This window comes from Mustela nigripes, unplaced genomic scaffold (genome assembly GCF_022355385.1).
Source record: "Mustela nigripes isolate SB6536 unplaced genomic scaffold, MUSNIG.SB6536 HiC_scaffold_76, whole genome shotgun sequence".
NCBI lineage: Eukaryota > Metazoa > Chordata > Mammalia > Carnivora > Mustelidae > Mustela > Mustela nigripes.
The window spans coordinates 444134-461028 of record NW_026739491.1 but is presented as its reverse complement, the minus strand read 5'-3'; the positions used below and the strand labels follow the sequence as shown (position 1 = coordinate 461028).

Here is a 16895-nt window from a genome sequence, read left to right as displayed (position 1 = left end):
GATGCGAAAGCTAAGCTTTGGAGGGACTGGAAGCTGGCGTATCTTCAGACGGATCTGCTCACATGCATACTGGCTGAACTGGTCCATGGCTGGGGAGACTACCATGACCCCCCTGGCATTCTGAAGGACAGCCCGACTCTTGTCACTAGGGTGATGGAGTCCAAGGAAACACGATGTTAGACATGAAACATCCCATTGATAGTTGCGTAGCAACTATCATGATATTAAAAATGTTAGCGTGAAAAGTAGAGGTTCTGTTTTTTCTAGTCTTCACTCTAACTGGGGTTGTCATGACCCTTCAAAGCAGTTTCTGGAGGAAGAAGGAAAAAACACGCTGGCAAACAGCCTAGGCATGAACTAAAGCACTCGTTGACAATGTCACAGGAGATGAATATAAAGCAGTTAAGAGTTAAATGCTCTCAGGTCATTTCCATGTTCCGGAGGAGGATGAAGAAAATGCTGAGTATGAATGTGAATGAGTTCAGAGTCTCTGGCAAAGGGCTCACTTGGAGAATATATAAAGAGCCCCTAGAAATGTGAGGCCTGACGAATATATATGTAATTTTTTTATATATATATGGGGGAATAAGTGACTGAAATAAGATGAAAAGGAAGCACCAGAAACCATATTCTCTTTCCTGTCTCTAGAAGCGCTTGGTGAGGAGGTGATGTGTGGAGCTTCTGGAATTGTACTGAGACCCTGAGGAAGGAAGCTCCAAGGGGAAAAGTCAACTAGGATGACAGACCAGACAGATGAAGAGAACCCAGGCTCCAAGCACCGCATTCTCCTGAGGGGCTGGATGATGGAGGGAAGGCCAGTTGGCCTCCTGGAAGAGGAGAGACATGAATGCTGAGGCATACCCTGGGGGTGTCTGCTCTCACCACCATGGTGCTGGGAGCTCGGAAGCCATCTTGCCACCCCCTGAACAGAGCAAGTTTGAAAAGGAAGGCAGAAGACAGAAGGCAGAGAGCAAGAGCACACATCCACTGCCATCATTTGAACTCCTGGCCAGAGCCCTGCCTGCAACATTGTTCCTTCCCCTTCCTACTTCATTCAATCAACCCACCCATCCTTTTGTTTAATTGGTTTTAGTCATTTGTAAATGAGAATCTTCAGTAAGAGAAGGGCTTGGGGTCTTTCACTGATGGAAGAAGGGGAACATACTGTTTCCCTATGAAACACATTTCCCCCTGCAATTGACGATGATAGAGGTTTCCTGCAGAGACTCACAGAAATCACTAGGCCAAGCCTCTGATCACTTTGGGGCCCAAACCTGGCCCTGCATCTCCGGGCCATTGGGAAAGCAACGTGAGCTCAGGAAACACACAGTGGGGGTTGTTGACCTATCACGTATACTTGGCTTTGCTTGGTTCCCTGAGAGTCCTGGTGCAGGTAGCTATTCTGGGGAGCAACCTCAGGGAACAGTGAGATCGGAAGTCCAAGAGAACAAATCCTGCGCAGCGGCATGGTAAAGTGCAGGCTCCTGTCCTGGGCTCCCAGTGCTCCATCCCAGGGGTCTCTTTGAGGAGCCATGTGGCAGGTCACAATTGTCTACTGCGGCCACCTGCATGCGGAAGTATTAATCTGCGGCTTCCTGTGCCCCCTTGACCCATGATCACCCGAGAAGGGTTAACCCTCCTCGGCGTTCCCAGTTCACATGTCCCCGTGAGGCTGTCAGAGAAGCTTGGGACAGAAAGTGACATTCGGGCAGACCGGGGGACCCCAGGGGCGATGCTCACACACAGCTGGCTGGCCATCCTAAGGAGCAAAGCAGAAATATGAGCCCACGGGGGACTGGAGATGGGTATGGAATATGCCAGACCCAGACTCTGCAGAGCGATACATATGGAGCACACCCCTTCCCCCAGCACAAGACAGCGGGGCTCCTAGGCCCCCCTTCTGCCGACTGAAACAGAGGAGCTACATTCGGGCCCAATCCCCCGCTCAGTCTGCCTCTGCTGGGAGGGCAGCTGGACGCCCTCTAGAGAGCTAGGAGTCTTTCTTCGGAGAATTCTAAAAGGAGTGTATCACAGCGGTCCTTCCTTGGGGGGTCCCTGAACCCCAAGGGCAGCGCCATAAAACAGAGGTTTTTATGGCCTTTCTTACTCTGGCCCGTAAAACCTGAAGGCTTCCCAGTGAGTCAACAAATCCCAGCAGCAGAGTTTCCTGGAAGTGGGAATAGAAAAGAGCGACAGCCAAAGGCACTGAACAATAATTGAAGGCACTGAAGGTGACAGCACAAAGCCAGGATCTCAGGACCGGAAAGGGTCAAAGCAGCTGCCAGTCCCTGGTTTGGCAGGGTACAAACAGCACAGGATTCCAACCAAACCCACCCAACTTTGAATCCCAGCTCTGATGCTGTCTGGCTCCGTGACCTTGAGAATGTCCTTCCAGCTCTCTGAGACGCGTGGCCTCTTCTCCCAAGTGGAGGATAATAGGGTCCGTTTCCCTGGATTCTCAGAGTTGGAAATAATGCACAGAAATTATCAGCACGGTGCCTGGCACATGGAAGTTATTCAGGAAAGATGGAGAAGGGATGAATGGATGAAAAGCAGAAAGGTAGAGAAAAGCGAATCCTGTATCAAATACTCTGGGTTGCAGAAAGCACACACGACGGCCCCGACATTCTCTTAAAACAGAAGCAAGGAAAGAGACCGCTTTTCTACCCCAGAGAAGAGTCCTCCGCACACAGCTTTAACGTCAGTCCAGAAAGCCCACTTGGGCTCCAAACTCAAGCTCCCCTGAGGATGGCTCAAGTGGCCCCTTGCCTGCTTAGGATGGAAGGGCCAGCCTGGGATCAAGTCCAGCCCTATGCTCCCCGCAGCAGTCATGGCTGGCTCACTCGGGTATGATATGGTTGGTGAAGGCAGTTCCTTGCCAGGAAGGAGGAGGCAGAGCAGCTCTTCCTGGTCGCCCCCCTGCGTCTTGTCTGTCACCGCCCAAGTGGAGGCCTGTCCCAGGTCCCAGGTGTCCTGGGGGCCCACACACCCTCCCTGGGGAGAACGATTGGAACATACAGAATTAACTCCTTCCTCCTGGGACTTGAGAACTATCGCTCCTGTTTATTTCCTGGGTGTGCTCTGTCTTCTGTGCGCTGTTCTTCTGACTTGTTTCCCGGCAACAAAGGACGAAAGAGGGTGTCATCAAAAGAAGGTACATGTTGTTTTCTTTTCACATCCTCAGGGGGGCAAGGGCTTGTGGTCGGGAGCAGTCACGACTCCTCCATTCTGTAAATTATTCACAACACGGGGGAGATGAAGCAGGAGAGACTGTGGACTCTGAGAAGCAAACTGAGGGTTTTGGAGGCGGGGGGGATGGGGTGAGCCCGGTGGTGGGTATTGTGGAGGGCCCGTATTGCATGGAGCACAGGGTGTGCTGCATAAACAATGAATCCTGGAACACTGAAAGGAAAAAAATAAAGTTTTTTAAAAAATTACTCACAACAGAGGCTCCTAGTTTCTTCCAGTTCTGTTTAATAGAGGGGGAGGGGCCGAGGCACAGCATGGCTGGAGGAGCCTATCCCATGCCCTGAGAGGGGCCAGGAATGGTTCTTCTTTGAGGGTGAGGTCACGCTGGGCTCCCTCCTGACAAAAGGCCCAGCTGCCGTGGGTCTCCGCAGCCCCAGTCGGCTCAGATTGGCGGTGGCTGCCAGGCCCTGCTGTCACCAGGCCCTGCTGTCACCAGGCGATGACCAGCTCACCTGCGCTGACTCCTTGGCTCCTGGGTCTGACAGGAATAGGGCTCTTCTGCCACCCGGGATTTGCCCTCCAGCACCTGCCGGACCCTCTGCATCCCTGGGAAGGAGAAGGGACAGCCCCTTGGCACTGGCGGCTCGGTCGGCAGGACGGGCCAGCTGAGGCTGCTGGAGCCACAGGTGGGACGAGAAGCGGGAGGGCAGAGTGAAGGGTGCGGCGAGGAGGGGAGGTCGCTTACCCAGCCGAAGCCGGTGGGCCTTGTCCGAGAAGATCAAGCGGAACCAGCCGGGCTCTTTACACTCAAAGGTCTGGCCACAGGACAGCAGCACCTTGTTGTCCAAAAATTGGCGCCAAAGCAGCATTTCTGCCTTAAAGGTGGCCTCGGGCAGGAACTGGGAGGGTGGCAGGGGCTCAGGTAGGAGAGGAGACACCCCTGCCCCTCACCTGCCGGAGAGAGGCTTCAACTACCCGCCCCCCCCAACCCCGCACCCATGCAGCCCCACCTGTGTTACCTTCCTCAGGTCAACCCAGATGAAGAAGCCTGCCCCGCGGCTCAGGAACGGGATGCCCAGGGCCCGGAGCTCTCCTGCCACGTAGGCGTGGGCAGCCTTGAGCCGGGCATGGTTCTCCGGTAAGTACACCTGGTTGATCCAGTCTGTTTGGGGGAAAAGAGAAACAAACAAAGAAATCTCTCACCAACCCTCCAGGCTGCCCACGAATCTAAATGCTGACAAAAGAAAGGCCATGAGCTGCCAAGATCCTTTCTCCAGCTGTGGGTGGGGGCCACAGGAATAGTCCCTGTTGGTAGAAAGCACTGGAAATCCAGGTAGCTGGCCTCACAGCTGCCAGCCCTGCAGACACAGGGTCCCCCGGGGTGCAGATCCTAGCAGAAGGCCCCCTCCCACACAGATGCTTCTGAGCCCCAGAGGCTGCTGTTCAGATCCCAGCCTGGCCTCTGACAAGAGGTGGGGCCTGGGGCAACTTCACCTCCCTATCCTTAGCTTTTTATTAACTCTCTTTGGTGTCCCATTTGATGAGGGTTTTCAATCGTTTTTAAACAATTTATTTATTTTATTTTTTTCTGAGAGTGAGAGAAAGCGAGAGCTATAGAGCGAGCATGCAGACGGGGCAAAGGGAACAGGGGACAGAGAATTTCAAGCAGGTTCCACACCCAGCGCGGAGCCCAATGCGAGGTTCAACCTCACAACCCTGAGATTGTGACCGGAGCTGAAACCAAGAGTTTGATGCTTAACTGATGGCGCCACCCAGGCACCCCACCCCCTTTTGATGAGTTTTAACACAAGTGTCTATCTGTGTAACCCACCACCTGCCGGCAGGACACCGAACAGTTCCCTGGCCCCAAAGAGCACCCTCGTGCTATTCATAGTCCCGACACTTCCCTGCCCCCGACAACCACTGGTCTGTCAGTTCTCTGTCACCTGGTCTTGCCTCTTCTACAGTGTCACAGAAGTAGAATCATACAGTCATGTCACCCTTGGAGACTGGCCCCCTTCACACAGCACAATGCCCTTGAGCTTACTGTGGACTGCCCTGGACCTCGCCGCGGAGCCCTCCTCCATTGGACAGATGTGCCCCACTTTGTTCCCTCCTTCCCCCACGGAAGGACATTTGGAGTGATTGTGAACAAAGCAGCTATAAATTTTCACACGGAGGGTTTTGTGCGACCATGAGGAGAAACAGCTTAGGAGTGGGATTGTTGGGCCACGTGGTAAGTGTGGGTTTAATTCAGCAAGCTACTTGGCTTTCCAAAGTGGCCACAACACCTTCCATCCGCGAGCAGTGTGAGAGTTGCTGCTCCACGTCCTCACCAGCATGTGATGGGGTCGTTTTAAATTTTGGCTGTTCTAGCAGGTGTATAATCATTTCCACATCTATAAAATACCAGGGGAAAGGCAGGAAATGTCTGCATCCTAGGATTCTGGGAAATAAGGTGATGCAATGAGAACATCTAGCAGGGCTCACTACAAGGTGGCAATTATAGATCCCCTTTGCTATCTAGACCCACTAGCTGAGATCCTCGTAGGCAGAGATACTCCCATTATAACTGTTTTCCCTTTGTTGCTTCTACTTTCTCTTTTTTCAAGGGCTCACAGCTAATAATGATGAGTTCACGTTGACCAAGTGCCTATGATATACCAGGTGCTATTCGAATTGATAAATCACACGAACTTAGGTTTGGGGAAGTGAAGTAGTGTGCCACATGGTCAGGAAGTGACGGAGTGGGCTATGAACCAGTCGTGGCACTGGGTTCTCGAACACCACCCCAAATTCTTCTCATGCAAGAAGCACCCTTGATCCATTCCCAACTGACTATAACCTCTCCACCCCCCATTCTCAAATGACCAGGCCCAGACAGTCACCACGGTCCCAAAGCAGCTGTGCCATCTGGTACTGGACCAAACCACTGAGGCCATGATAGCGGCAGAGGGAAGCCACCGCAGTGGCCACGTCCCGGTTTTCCGTGTAGAGCGTGCCGAAGCGGAGCCCAGACATCCCAAAGTCCTGCAGAGAAAGGCACCCTGGGCAGTGGCCAGCCCTCCACCAAGGAAGCTGGTTCCACCCACCTCTCTGCCCTCCCACTTCCGTGACACCCCCGAGGCCAGCCAGGAACCTACCTTGCTGGTCGCCCACATCACGTGGGTCCTCTGGGGGTCAGGCAGCCTGCAGAGAATACAGGTGGGGACAGAGGCAAAACAGATCCACAAAAGCTCATACACATTTGGATGAATTTAGTTCTGTGTCTGTGTGAAGCCCTGGTCTCACCTTTTTGAATCATCAATTCCTACACATCCTTTAGCATCAGGGTCAGCAAAATACAGCCTGCAGGCTAAACCCAGCCCACAGCCTGTTTTTGTAAATAAAGCTTTACTGGAACACAGCCGTGCTTTTTCATGTACATAATGTCTATAGCTGCTTTCATGCCATATGGCAGAGTTGAATGAGAGACCATAGGCCTGTAAAGCCTAAAACTATTCGACATCTAATCCAAAAATACTTCCTGATCCCTGATCTAGAGCTCAGCTCAAGTTCTGCTTCCTCAAACAGACCTTCTCTGACCACTCCCAGTAGCCTGGGCCCACTGGGGACCCCAAGCAGATCCCCTCATGCCTCCCCAGACTTCTCCTTTTTAGCACTTGTCACAGCCACAATCAAATGACTGTGTATTTCGCCACTAAAATGTTTTTTCTGGGGCCACCTGGCTGGCTCAGTCGGTTGAGCATCCAACTCTTGGTTGAGGCTTAGGTCATGATCTCACAGTCGTGGGATTGAGCCCCACATCGGGCTCTGCCCTCAGCATGAGTCTGCTTAAGGCTCTCTCCCCCTCTCCTTCCTGCATGTGTGGAGTCTTTCATTTACTTCAACTAAATGAAATCTCCAAAATGTTTTTTTCTGGCTAGAAATAAAAGTTCCGCTTGAGAGGGGCCTACGTCTTTCTCGGTCCCTGTTATATCCCAGCACCAAGCAGGGTCTGGCACAGGGGAGGTGACAAGTCGTTCATTTTCTGCGCCTCACTGTCCTACTCCATAAACAAACAGGAGTCGCAACCGTGCATTTGGCAGAGCCTCGCGAGGACCCGCTGAGAGAACCAATGGAAAGGATTTCACGGGGTCCAAAGTTCTGAACACATACCAGGAACAGTTAGAGTCTCTCAATGCCGCATGTATAGACTCTGTGGGTGATCTGGTCTGAGAGTCTCCAAAACTCTTTCAGCCCAGATTCTTGGTTCAGGCTAAATCTAGTGAAAAAGCCCCAACAGCTAGAAGTGCTTGGCACGCGGCTGGGGCTGCAGAAGGATGGGCGGAGTGAGCGAGCGAGCGGGTGGATGGATGGACGCAGCTGAAGGCACTCTGGAGCTGAGCGGACGGCACAGGGGGCCAGCTCCCACCCTCGCAGCCCCTCCACCCCCAGGAAGCCTACGGCCCAGCCCCTCCCTGGAGCTCTCAGAAACCCTGATGTAGCCCAGCCCTCCCATCTTCTCCTCACGGGGTCTGGGGACAGTGGGATCAGATCAGGGGGATGGAAGGAAGCTGCCCTGGGACAGGTCACGTCACGTGGGCGGGGCCACCAGGGGCCGGAGGACCGGGGGCTGGCAGAGCCGGCCCTGTGGCTGTGGGCAGGGCAGCCTTACCCTTCCAGGCTCAGGACGCTGCGGTAGGCCGCCGGCTTCTCGAACACGGACAGCATGTAGACCTCATCCACCATCACGTGCAGCTCATGCCTGAAGGGGCAGGGCCGGGGAGGAGACGGCTTAGTCTGCAGGTCAAATAGGTCCCCTGCGGTGGGGAAGCAATGACTCAGAAACCCAGTGGACCATGGTCGGGCCCAGGGCTGCCAAACTTTGTTCCAGAAACACCTTTCCCTGTGTCTAATGCTCCACACAGGAAGCTCTGTACGCAGCTGACGGCTTCTGAAGCACTTCAGAGGAGAGGCAAAGGCCTCGGGCACGTCCGCAAAAGAAGGGCCCAACTGAGAGCAAACCAGGTTTGTACAGACAGATCCAGATTCGAATAATCAGGCTCCACTCCTCACTCGAGGGCTCGGCAACCTGGGGACCATGACCACATGATGACTAATAGGGTGACTGGGCGGAGTGCATGAGATACAGCACGTGAAGAGCTTAGCAGGGCCCCTGGCCCCTGGGGGGCACAATGTAGGACAGCTGTTGTCCTAGAAAGAAAGAGGGAGAGAGAGAGCCCTAGTACCCCCATAAACCCTGCCCCCCCACCCCAGTGCTGGGGAAGGGCGAAAGCGGGTGGGGGCCCACAGAAGAGTGAACAGGGTAGAAGAGTCCATACCAAGGCCCACGCCCATAGCCCGATCTGCCAGGATGTTTTTGTGGGTGACTGTGGGGTGCCTCACCTCTTGGCAAATTCCAGGTAGTCCCGCAGCTCTCCTGGGGAGTAGATGTCGCCCAGAGGGTTGTGGGGGTTGATGAGGATGAGACCTTTGACCTTCACACCCTGAAAGCACCAGTGGGGCAGGAAACACTCAGCTCCTCCCGAAGGCCAGAGCCACACGCTCCCACTGAATGGGGCCCGCGGCTGGGTGGGATCTGGGGGAGCTGGGATGGGAACGTGTTCAGGACCCAGCGTGAAGCAGGTAAGGGCAGAGAATTACGAATCTGCAGCAGATGGCATACGTGCAAACGTGTCAGCCAGGGAAAGAAAACAGAGGCAGAGAACAAAGCCCAGAGGCAAGAGGCCCAAATGCCAGTGAAGGCTGCCTCTGTTGGCAGAACAATGGGCGGGGGTTTGTACTCTCAGATTCCTACAGGAGGCATGTGTGACCGTACTGGCCACAGACTGGAAAGGAACCACGGGAGAAGTAACCCTTATTTCTGCCTTTCTTCAGAAGATCCCCTCAAAGAGGGATGCGACAGGGGAATCAGGTCCTCGGATCACCAGGGAGACTGCTGAACGGCACACCACTAAGCTCCACACTCGACTCCCTGACTGAAGTCAGTTGGAGCAGGGGTAGGGGCGTTCATCGAGTTCCCACTGGTCTCAGAATCTTTCTCTAGTGGGAAGACCCTCCACTGGTAGGCTCCTAATCGACCCCCAGAATGGTTCCCTGGGGCCATCTGACACCCCAACCCCACCAGGGGCTGCTAACCCCACACCCAGGATGAGATCAGCCACCAGAAGCCTGTGCCCTGCCCAGACCCACCCCTCCCAGCCTTGGGTTTGATTGGACCCCCAGACCTCAGAATTGGCTCGCTGCAAGGCCATCTCCAGCTTCTCCACGGTGAGCTGGAATGGACGTGTGTCCAGCCCAGTGACCTGGAAAAAGAGGGAGAAAAGCCACGGGCCCAGTTCCGTGATTCCCCCGAATCTGAGCTTCTGGGGCCTCTCCTAACAGTCATCTCTAGCCTCCTTGGAACAGTCTCTGAAAAAACCCCGGCAGGGTCCCTCCCCTCACTGTCGGCCATGCCATCACATCAGGGACAGCTCAGCACTCTCAGTCGGGAAGAGGCCCCAGAGACCCTCTGATTGGGGTTCAAGAAGTTACACGCTGAGGTCTGCTCTGTCCCCTCCTCACCTCACTATTTTGATGGAGTGTCCTTGCGGCTGCCCTTGGCTTCTACTCTGACCCACAGATCTCAGAGCCGGGACCTGGGGAGCCCCAGGGAAACCCAGGTATGGACCACCGTGGGCCACAGAGGGCTCTACACTCCTTGCAGCCGTGACGCTGGCATGGTCCCTCCCACGTCTGCCCTCAAACTCACGGAGAGGAAGAACTCTTACCTCACTGTCCAGATAGACACATACCAGCCGGACATTGCCATAGAGATAGACGTGCTGTGTGATGGCCCCATAGTAAGGTGCGGGGATCAGGAATGCTTCTGAGGGAAGGAATGGTTCAGGGCCTGTCATCCTCCGGCCAGATCACCCCAGGCCCCCGTCACCCACAGGCTCCACTCCGCCTCCCCAGACTTCCATGTCTTTGGGGAACCCCAGGCGTACACTCCGACTCTCAACTTCCAAGCTCTAACACCTGGATCCACTGAGATGAGCCTCTTCTCTGATCATCAGTAGCTGACATTTACTGAACACTTACTACGTGCTGGGAACTGGGCTAAACATACATTTGTGTGTCATCTCATTTGGTCCTCACAGTAGCTCTGTGACGTCAGTACTCCTGTCACCCTCCCTCTCCCGATGAGGACACTGAACCTCGGAGGGCCCCTCTGAAGCACCCCATGTGCTGGCTCACTCCAAGGACAGACCAGGATCCCGGGAGTTGAAGCTGCGGGGTGATCTGGGCTCGACAGATGGACAAACGGGACAGCAGGCAGAACTGCCCAGAGAGAGAGAGAGAGTGTGTTGAGGACGAGTGGGTTCTCTCTCCCTGGAGACATTCAAACACAAGGCTGAGGCCATCTGGTGGGGAAGCACGTCGTGTGGAACATTCTAGCTATGAATGGGGGAGTACTGATGACCTCCAAGGTCTACCCTGAGGCAGAGGCAGGTGTCCCTCCAGTTCTGAAGGGGATGTGTGGGCAAGCCGCCCTCCCTTCCCCCGGCACACCCCACTCACAGCTCCGGAAGGGGCAGCTTTGTCCTACATGTTCCCCAGCCCAGCCACGGGGAGTGGACCGGAGGGAAACGAGGGACCCGAGGGAGCCAAGGCACTGGCTGGCCAGAAACCCGGCACAGGCTCTCTCTCACGACTTGCTCCAGGAAGCACAGATGCCCGTGAGGAGAGCACCTACACCTGAGCAGAAAGGTCATGAGCGGGTGGAGTTGAGGAAGGTCCAGAGAGAGGTTCGCAGATACAGAGGGGAGGAGGAGGGAACTGCCTACCCCTGTGAGAGGTGGACAGTGTGACACTGACCCCGTTCTTGGCTGTTGGAGAACAGGTAGGAAATCGCCTATCCTATCCTTGCGATGAATCTTCTTCTTATGGTTCAAATCCTGGGTCCTATCTCTGTATGTGAATTTGACAAATCACGTAAGCCCCTGTGCCCTAATGTCCTCATCTGGGACGTGGGGACGGCACAGAACCCACCTCAGAGGCGAGAAGTGAGGATTAAACAGGCCTATGTGTAAAGCCTTAGGCTGTGCCCGCAACATAACACACGGTCAGTAATTATCACCCAGAATCCCTGTTAGCGAAGCTGACGTGAGGGGGCCTCTGTTCTGGTGACAAGGAGCCCTGATCGGGACCTGCTTTCAGATCCACTGTGGATCCTGAGGGACGCTGCTGGCTGCCTACTCACCAGCCATTCCAATTTTCTGGCTAATAGAGCACCAGATTTCCCAGAAATGACCAGCAATAAGTCTGAGGAAACCGGGCCTTCTGCCAGCCCCTAGGGAGGAACCGTGTTTGGTTGAAGTCAACCAAACTTATCCCCTCTGCCTGGGGCTGCTCTGAGAATGGGTTTGTGCAGCAGTGGTGGCCACTAAGACACAAGGGGAGCTCCGCTGGGACTTTCTTTGGGAAAGAGTATCTCTCCTGCCCCCTCCCAATAAAACAAAGACACAGGCAAGGCACAACCTTTCCCTTTCTCCCTTCCTTCTGGACCCACTGACAGCCAGCACATGAAAGGAAAAACCAAGGTCATCACAGAGACAAGCCCCAAACCCTGGCATCATGTTGACCTCCTCTGAAACTATGGACATCCGGGTATCTTGACCGGACATCCGGTCAAGCCCCTTGTTAAGCACCCTGCAGCTGCATAGTTGGCTATGGCCAAAGGCATTCTGACACAGGCCACAAAGACAGGCAACTGTGGGCACTGCAGGCATAGGGCAGCCCCCAAAGCTGAGCACGCCATGGGTCACTTACCCCCTGCCTCACACAGCACCGTGGCCAGAGCAGAGAAGAGAGAGGCACAGCCATTCAGGACAACCACCTGCAGGTGACACATCCATGTTGACAAAGATGAGTACCCATCCAGGCGGGAGCAAGGACCTACAGCTGTACCCAGGCTAGCAGGGAAGGGGGGCCCGGTCCCAACTTGGTGCCCTCTGTGGCTCGGTCACAGCAAAGCCACCAGAGGAAGCCAAAGGCCTCTCCTGACTGACAGCCAAGTGCCTGTGTTGCTTATCCTTTGGGCCCCTCTCTGGATCAACAGAACAAGAAGAGGGAGCGGGTCACTCAGAGAGTCTTGCCTGAAGGTACGGAGGCAAGGAGGGAGCACTGAACAAACTGGAGCAGAAACTGTAACCAAATTATGTCCTCAATATTTAGAATGAGGAAGACAAAGGGCAGGGGTGCTCCTAATTCTACCTGGAAACAGCCCCAAATCGAGTGGAAGGCAGATCCCACGCCCACCCTACCCTTGCCCAGTCAAAATTGGGGGAGGTGGGTAGAAGAACAGGGGAGAGCAGAGGAGGGGGCGACTCACATTGTCTGGTTTAAGGGGGTTGGGGCTCTTGCAGTAGAAAGACAGGAATCTGGCCACTTCCTCCCGGAGGCTAGAGATCAGACCGAGAGATGATCAGTGTTTGCCAGAGGATCCCCAGCCCACGGTCTGTCCCAGAGCTCCCCCGGTGAATCTTCACACAGCTGCCACCACCCTTCTCTGGTTTCCCACTCAGTCAGCGGGATCGGCGTGGCCTCCACGTCGCAGGGCCTACCAGTCCCCTGCCCCATCACTACCCACACACGGACACTTGCATTCTCTGTAGTTCTAGGACACCCGACCCCCTTAATCTGCTGGCCTCAGGGATATGAAAAGTAACACTCCACCTACACATAGATCTAGCTAGTAACAGTAATGCTATCATAATGGTAACTATCGTCAGAGTCATGGTTGGACCATTTCCATCATGCAGGAATTACGTGGGGAATTTTACTCATTTAATCTTTATAACAATCCTAAGATGCTGTTATTATTCCCATTTTACAGATAAAGAAACTGAGGCTTGAAGGAGATAAGTCACTTGCTGGTAAGTGCAGAGCCCACACTCAAGGCAGTGGGCTGTCTCCAGGGCCCACCATCCTCATTACCTAGGAACGAATGCTTTGGAATCCAGTCCTGCTTGGCCACGAAGCTCCTGGGACAGCAGCCGCCCCCAGCAAGTGCTCACTAAGTACCAGCTCCAATTAGCATTATTTAACTCGCTCCATCGGACCAGGAGGAAAATGCCCCCACCAGCAGCCCCCGAAGATGATCCTGCTTCCTCTAAAACTACTGTGAGAGCAGGGAGAAGGACTCCATGCCTAAAGGCCCTCCGCCTGCCTCAGACCCATGGAAGCAAGTGAGGGAGCTCCCAAGCTGTGGTGAGACCCACAGAGGCCCTAGTACCCCACAAACACTCCAGGAAACCCCATGATTGCCAGACCTCCAGGATGGCCCTCGGCCCAAGGCAGGCTTTCTCCACCTGCCACAGTCACATCCAGGGAGGGATAATTCTTTGTTGTGGGGGCTGGCCACTACCCAGTAAATGCCTGAAGAGCCCCTTCCCAGCTGGGACAAGCAAAAGTGTCTCTAGATGTCCTATGTCCCCTGGGAGCAAGATCACCTCCCGGGCTGGGAACCACCGGCCCGCGGCAGCTACTTACAACAGATGTCCCCTCCAGTCGGGGTACTGCAGCAGGGACGGCTCCACCCGCAGCATGTCGCTCTGACTCAGCTGGGGACAGAGGGAAGGGCAGGTTGAGCGCCATACACCCTCGTGGTGACCGCCAGCACGGCACTTCCACCCACATCCACACGGCCCCCACCACGAAAGCCTGGGCTTGGTCTGCTCATCAGAGAAATGAGGGGAGAGGCAGCACGGGCACAGCCTTCTCCTGCCCGTTTTGCAGAGGAGGAACCGAGGCTCCAGAAAGTGAGGTGACTCCGCCAATGTCACGGAGCTAGCAAGTGGCAGAGCCGAGGCAAAACCCTCGGCTCTGCCACTTGCTAGAAGAAGGTCGGACTCCTAATCCAGTGCTCTTTTTACAACACTGCCATCTAAGAAACCCAGAGGAGTGGGGGCACCTGGGTGGCTCAGTCGGTTAAGCATCTGACTCTTGATTTCCACTTGCATCATGATCTTAGGGTTGTAAGTTCGAGCCCCATGTCGGGCTCCCTGCTCAGCTGGGAGTCTGCTTGAGATTCGCCCTCTCTATCTCTGCCCCTCCCCGTGTTTGCATGTGCGTGTGCTCTCAAATAAATAAAGAAATCTCTTGAATAAATAAATACATAAATAACCCAGAGGGGTGAATTGGTAGAAGCAGTGATAGGAGACTATGCTACTCAGCTGCTCCCTGGGGTGACAGAAGGGGTCCCAGAATTGGGTGCCATCCCCTTGGAGTTTGCTCCAACTTCTGGAGGGACTCGAGTCATTGTGTTCCCATGGGCTCAGCTCAACTTTACGCTTTGGAAAGTGTGGCCTTTTTACACCACCCCCACCCTGACCAGGCACTGGGTTAGTAAGTCCCAGGGCATCACAGACACAATGTCAAAGAAAGGCAGAAGTCTTAGGGAGTGGACCAAAAGAAGAAGGGCAGTCAGCCACTTGTATATGACTCCAACCCTTCCCGTCTGTCCTGCCGCCCAGAGAGCCACACCGTCCAGTGGGAAGGCCACAGCCACGTGTGCCCCTTGAGCACCTTGAATGCGACTGGTCGGAACTAAGACCCACTGGATTTGAAAAACGTGATATGAAAACAGTATGTAACATATCTTAATTTTTTAGATTGATTACATGTTGAAACAGTCCTATTTTCAATAGATGGAGGTAAATAAAATACATTAATTACTAAGATGAATTTACCAGTTTCTTTTTACTTATCTAATAGAAAATTTTAAATTACATACATGGCTCACATTTTACTTCTGTTGGACAGTACAGCAGGGAACTGGCTGGATAGGACAGGCATCTTGAGCCCCCTTCCTACACCCCTCTCCCCTTGGGTCTTGGATTTGTCACCCTCAGAAATAAGTTCCTTTGGGGTGTGCGTCCCAAACTTGGAGTCTGTGGCCCTGGGAGACACATCTATCAGGCATTTTCAGTGGTTTGCTAGAAATGGCTCGGACCAGCTCAAGAAATCTGTTTATTACATTTCCAGGAATTTTACATGCTGTGTTTAAAAAAAAAAAAAAAAAACATTAAAAAAAATTAAATTATGCCAATGTATAAATAAGTAAATTACATTAAAAACAAACGTAGTAACTAAAATATCACTGCTTCTGATTATGTTACTACATTTTGTTTAGATTTTATTTATTTCTCAGAGAAAGAGAGAGCATATGCACAAGCAGGGGGAGCGGCAGGCAGAGGGAGAAGCGGCAGGCAGAGGGAGAAGCAGGCTCCCCACTGAGCAGGGAGCCCAATGCGGGACTGTATCCTAGGACCCTGGGATCAGGAGCTGAGCAGAGGGCAAACGCTTAATGGACTGAGCCACGCAGGCGTCCCTATGTTACTACATGTCTATGTGTATTCTTTTTTTTTTTTAAAGATTTTATTTATTTATTTGACAGAGAGAGATCACAAGTAGACAGAGAGGCAGGCAGAGAGAGAGGAGGAAGCAGGCTCCCCGCTGAGCAGAGAGCCCAATGTGGGACTCGATCCCAGGACCCTGAGATCATGACCTGAGCCGAAGGCAGCAGCTTAACCCACTGAGCCACCCAGGCGCCCCATGTCTATATGTATTCTTGAAGTTATTTCCATCTTTGCGTCTGCATGGCGGGGACACTACAAACCTTTTTCCCAACTCTGTGTGCAAGGACGTCACATCCGTGGCTTGAAATCCGCCGGGAGTATTTACACTATGAGAATTGGCAAAATCTACAAATCAGAGTCCTCCCTACCCCAGAGGCAGTTGTTAAATGCTGACCACACCCCACTGAGTGTCCCCTCACCACCGCCATCCTGCTGGGATAGCAGGACCCAGCCAGCAGGAGGGACTGAGTATGGGAAGAGGTAAAGCAGGACCAGAATAGGGAAGTGACTGGCCCAAGATCACAGAGAAAGTTGTCCCTGAGGCAGATCTGGAACTAGGGTGAGAGGACTCTCAGGCCAGCGCTGCAGAGGCAAGGGGCAGACTCTGGTCAGGGAAGCCTTCCAGGAAGTCCAAGAGCAGACGGGCCCTGGGAGCTGCTGACGGCTCCCAGACATGTACGGGACTTACCCGCCTGGAGAGCAGGTCAAAGCAGAGTTTGTTTTCACTGGTGCCCAAATTAATGATGCCCTGGAGAGAGAGACAGGGAGGCAGAGTGAGCATAGCCAAGCGGTCCCAAAGGGAAGGCCTGAAATGCACACGGAGGCAGAAAAGCAAAGCGGGAACGATCGCACCCTCCCAAACCCCCTTCCTTAGCCTTGTTGAGCCTCACCTCCTCTCAGCAACCTGGTCCATCTTCCCATTTCTAAAGCTCTGTTCAAAGGCCATCTCCTCCAGGAAACCTCCCCAGAACCCCCACTAGAAAGGATCTTTCCTTCTTCTGGAACACAAAACTCATGGTCTGTCCCCCTGTAGAGCACTGCTCACTCTCTGCCCGGGTCACAAGGACAGACGGACATGCTTTGTGTCCCCCACTGGATGGGAAGGTCCCCGAAGGGGATGCATGCCCGAGAAACCATCACTTAGTAGGACCCAATACATGTTTGTGGTACAAAACAAGGTACAAAGTAAAGCAGTGCTCCGGGAGGACCAGGAACAAGGATACATGCGGAGCAGGAAGGGCTCTGGGGCTGCAGAAATGGTCCCCTGGGAGACCGTGTGCAACCACACACCACCTTGAT

At 53.8% G+C, this 16895-nt stretch overlaps 1 protein-coding gene across 6 annotated transcripts in view; it reads right to left on the bottom strand.

The window, feature by feature from the left end:
• Window positions 1-16895, bottom strand: part of LOC132008201 (1-aminocyclopropane-1-carboxylate synthase-like protein 1) — a 28213-nt gene that overhangs the window by 8016 nt on the left and 3302 nt on the right. The window contains exons 3-16 of one of the 6 annotated variants that reach the window (XR_009401569.1): window positions 16285-16344; window positions 13729-13799; window positions 12569-12638; window positions 12007-12073; window positions 9963-10060; window positions 9420-9497; window positions 8578-8678; window positions 7847-7936; window positions 6333-6378; window positions 6078-6219; window positions 4209-4351; window positions 3935-4088; window positions 3702-3795; window positions 2335-3228 (exon numbers count right to left, since the gene is read on the bottom strand). Coding sequence is in view for 3 of the 6 variants with exons in the window: in XM_059386619.1 (XP_059242602.1) it covers window positions 3240-3402; window positions 3702-3795; window positions 3935-4088; window positions 4209-4351; window positions 6078-6219; window positions 6333-6378; window positions 7847-7936; window positions 8578-8678; window positions 9420-9497; window positions 9963-10060; window positions 12007-12073; window positions 12569-12638; window positions 13729-13799; window positions 16285-16344 (1377 nt within the window). In the remaining 3 variants the exon portion in view is untranslated. The other 5 variants (XR_009401568.1, XR_009401570.1, XM_059386620.1 and 2 more) reach the window with 5 other exon arrangements.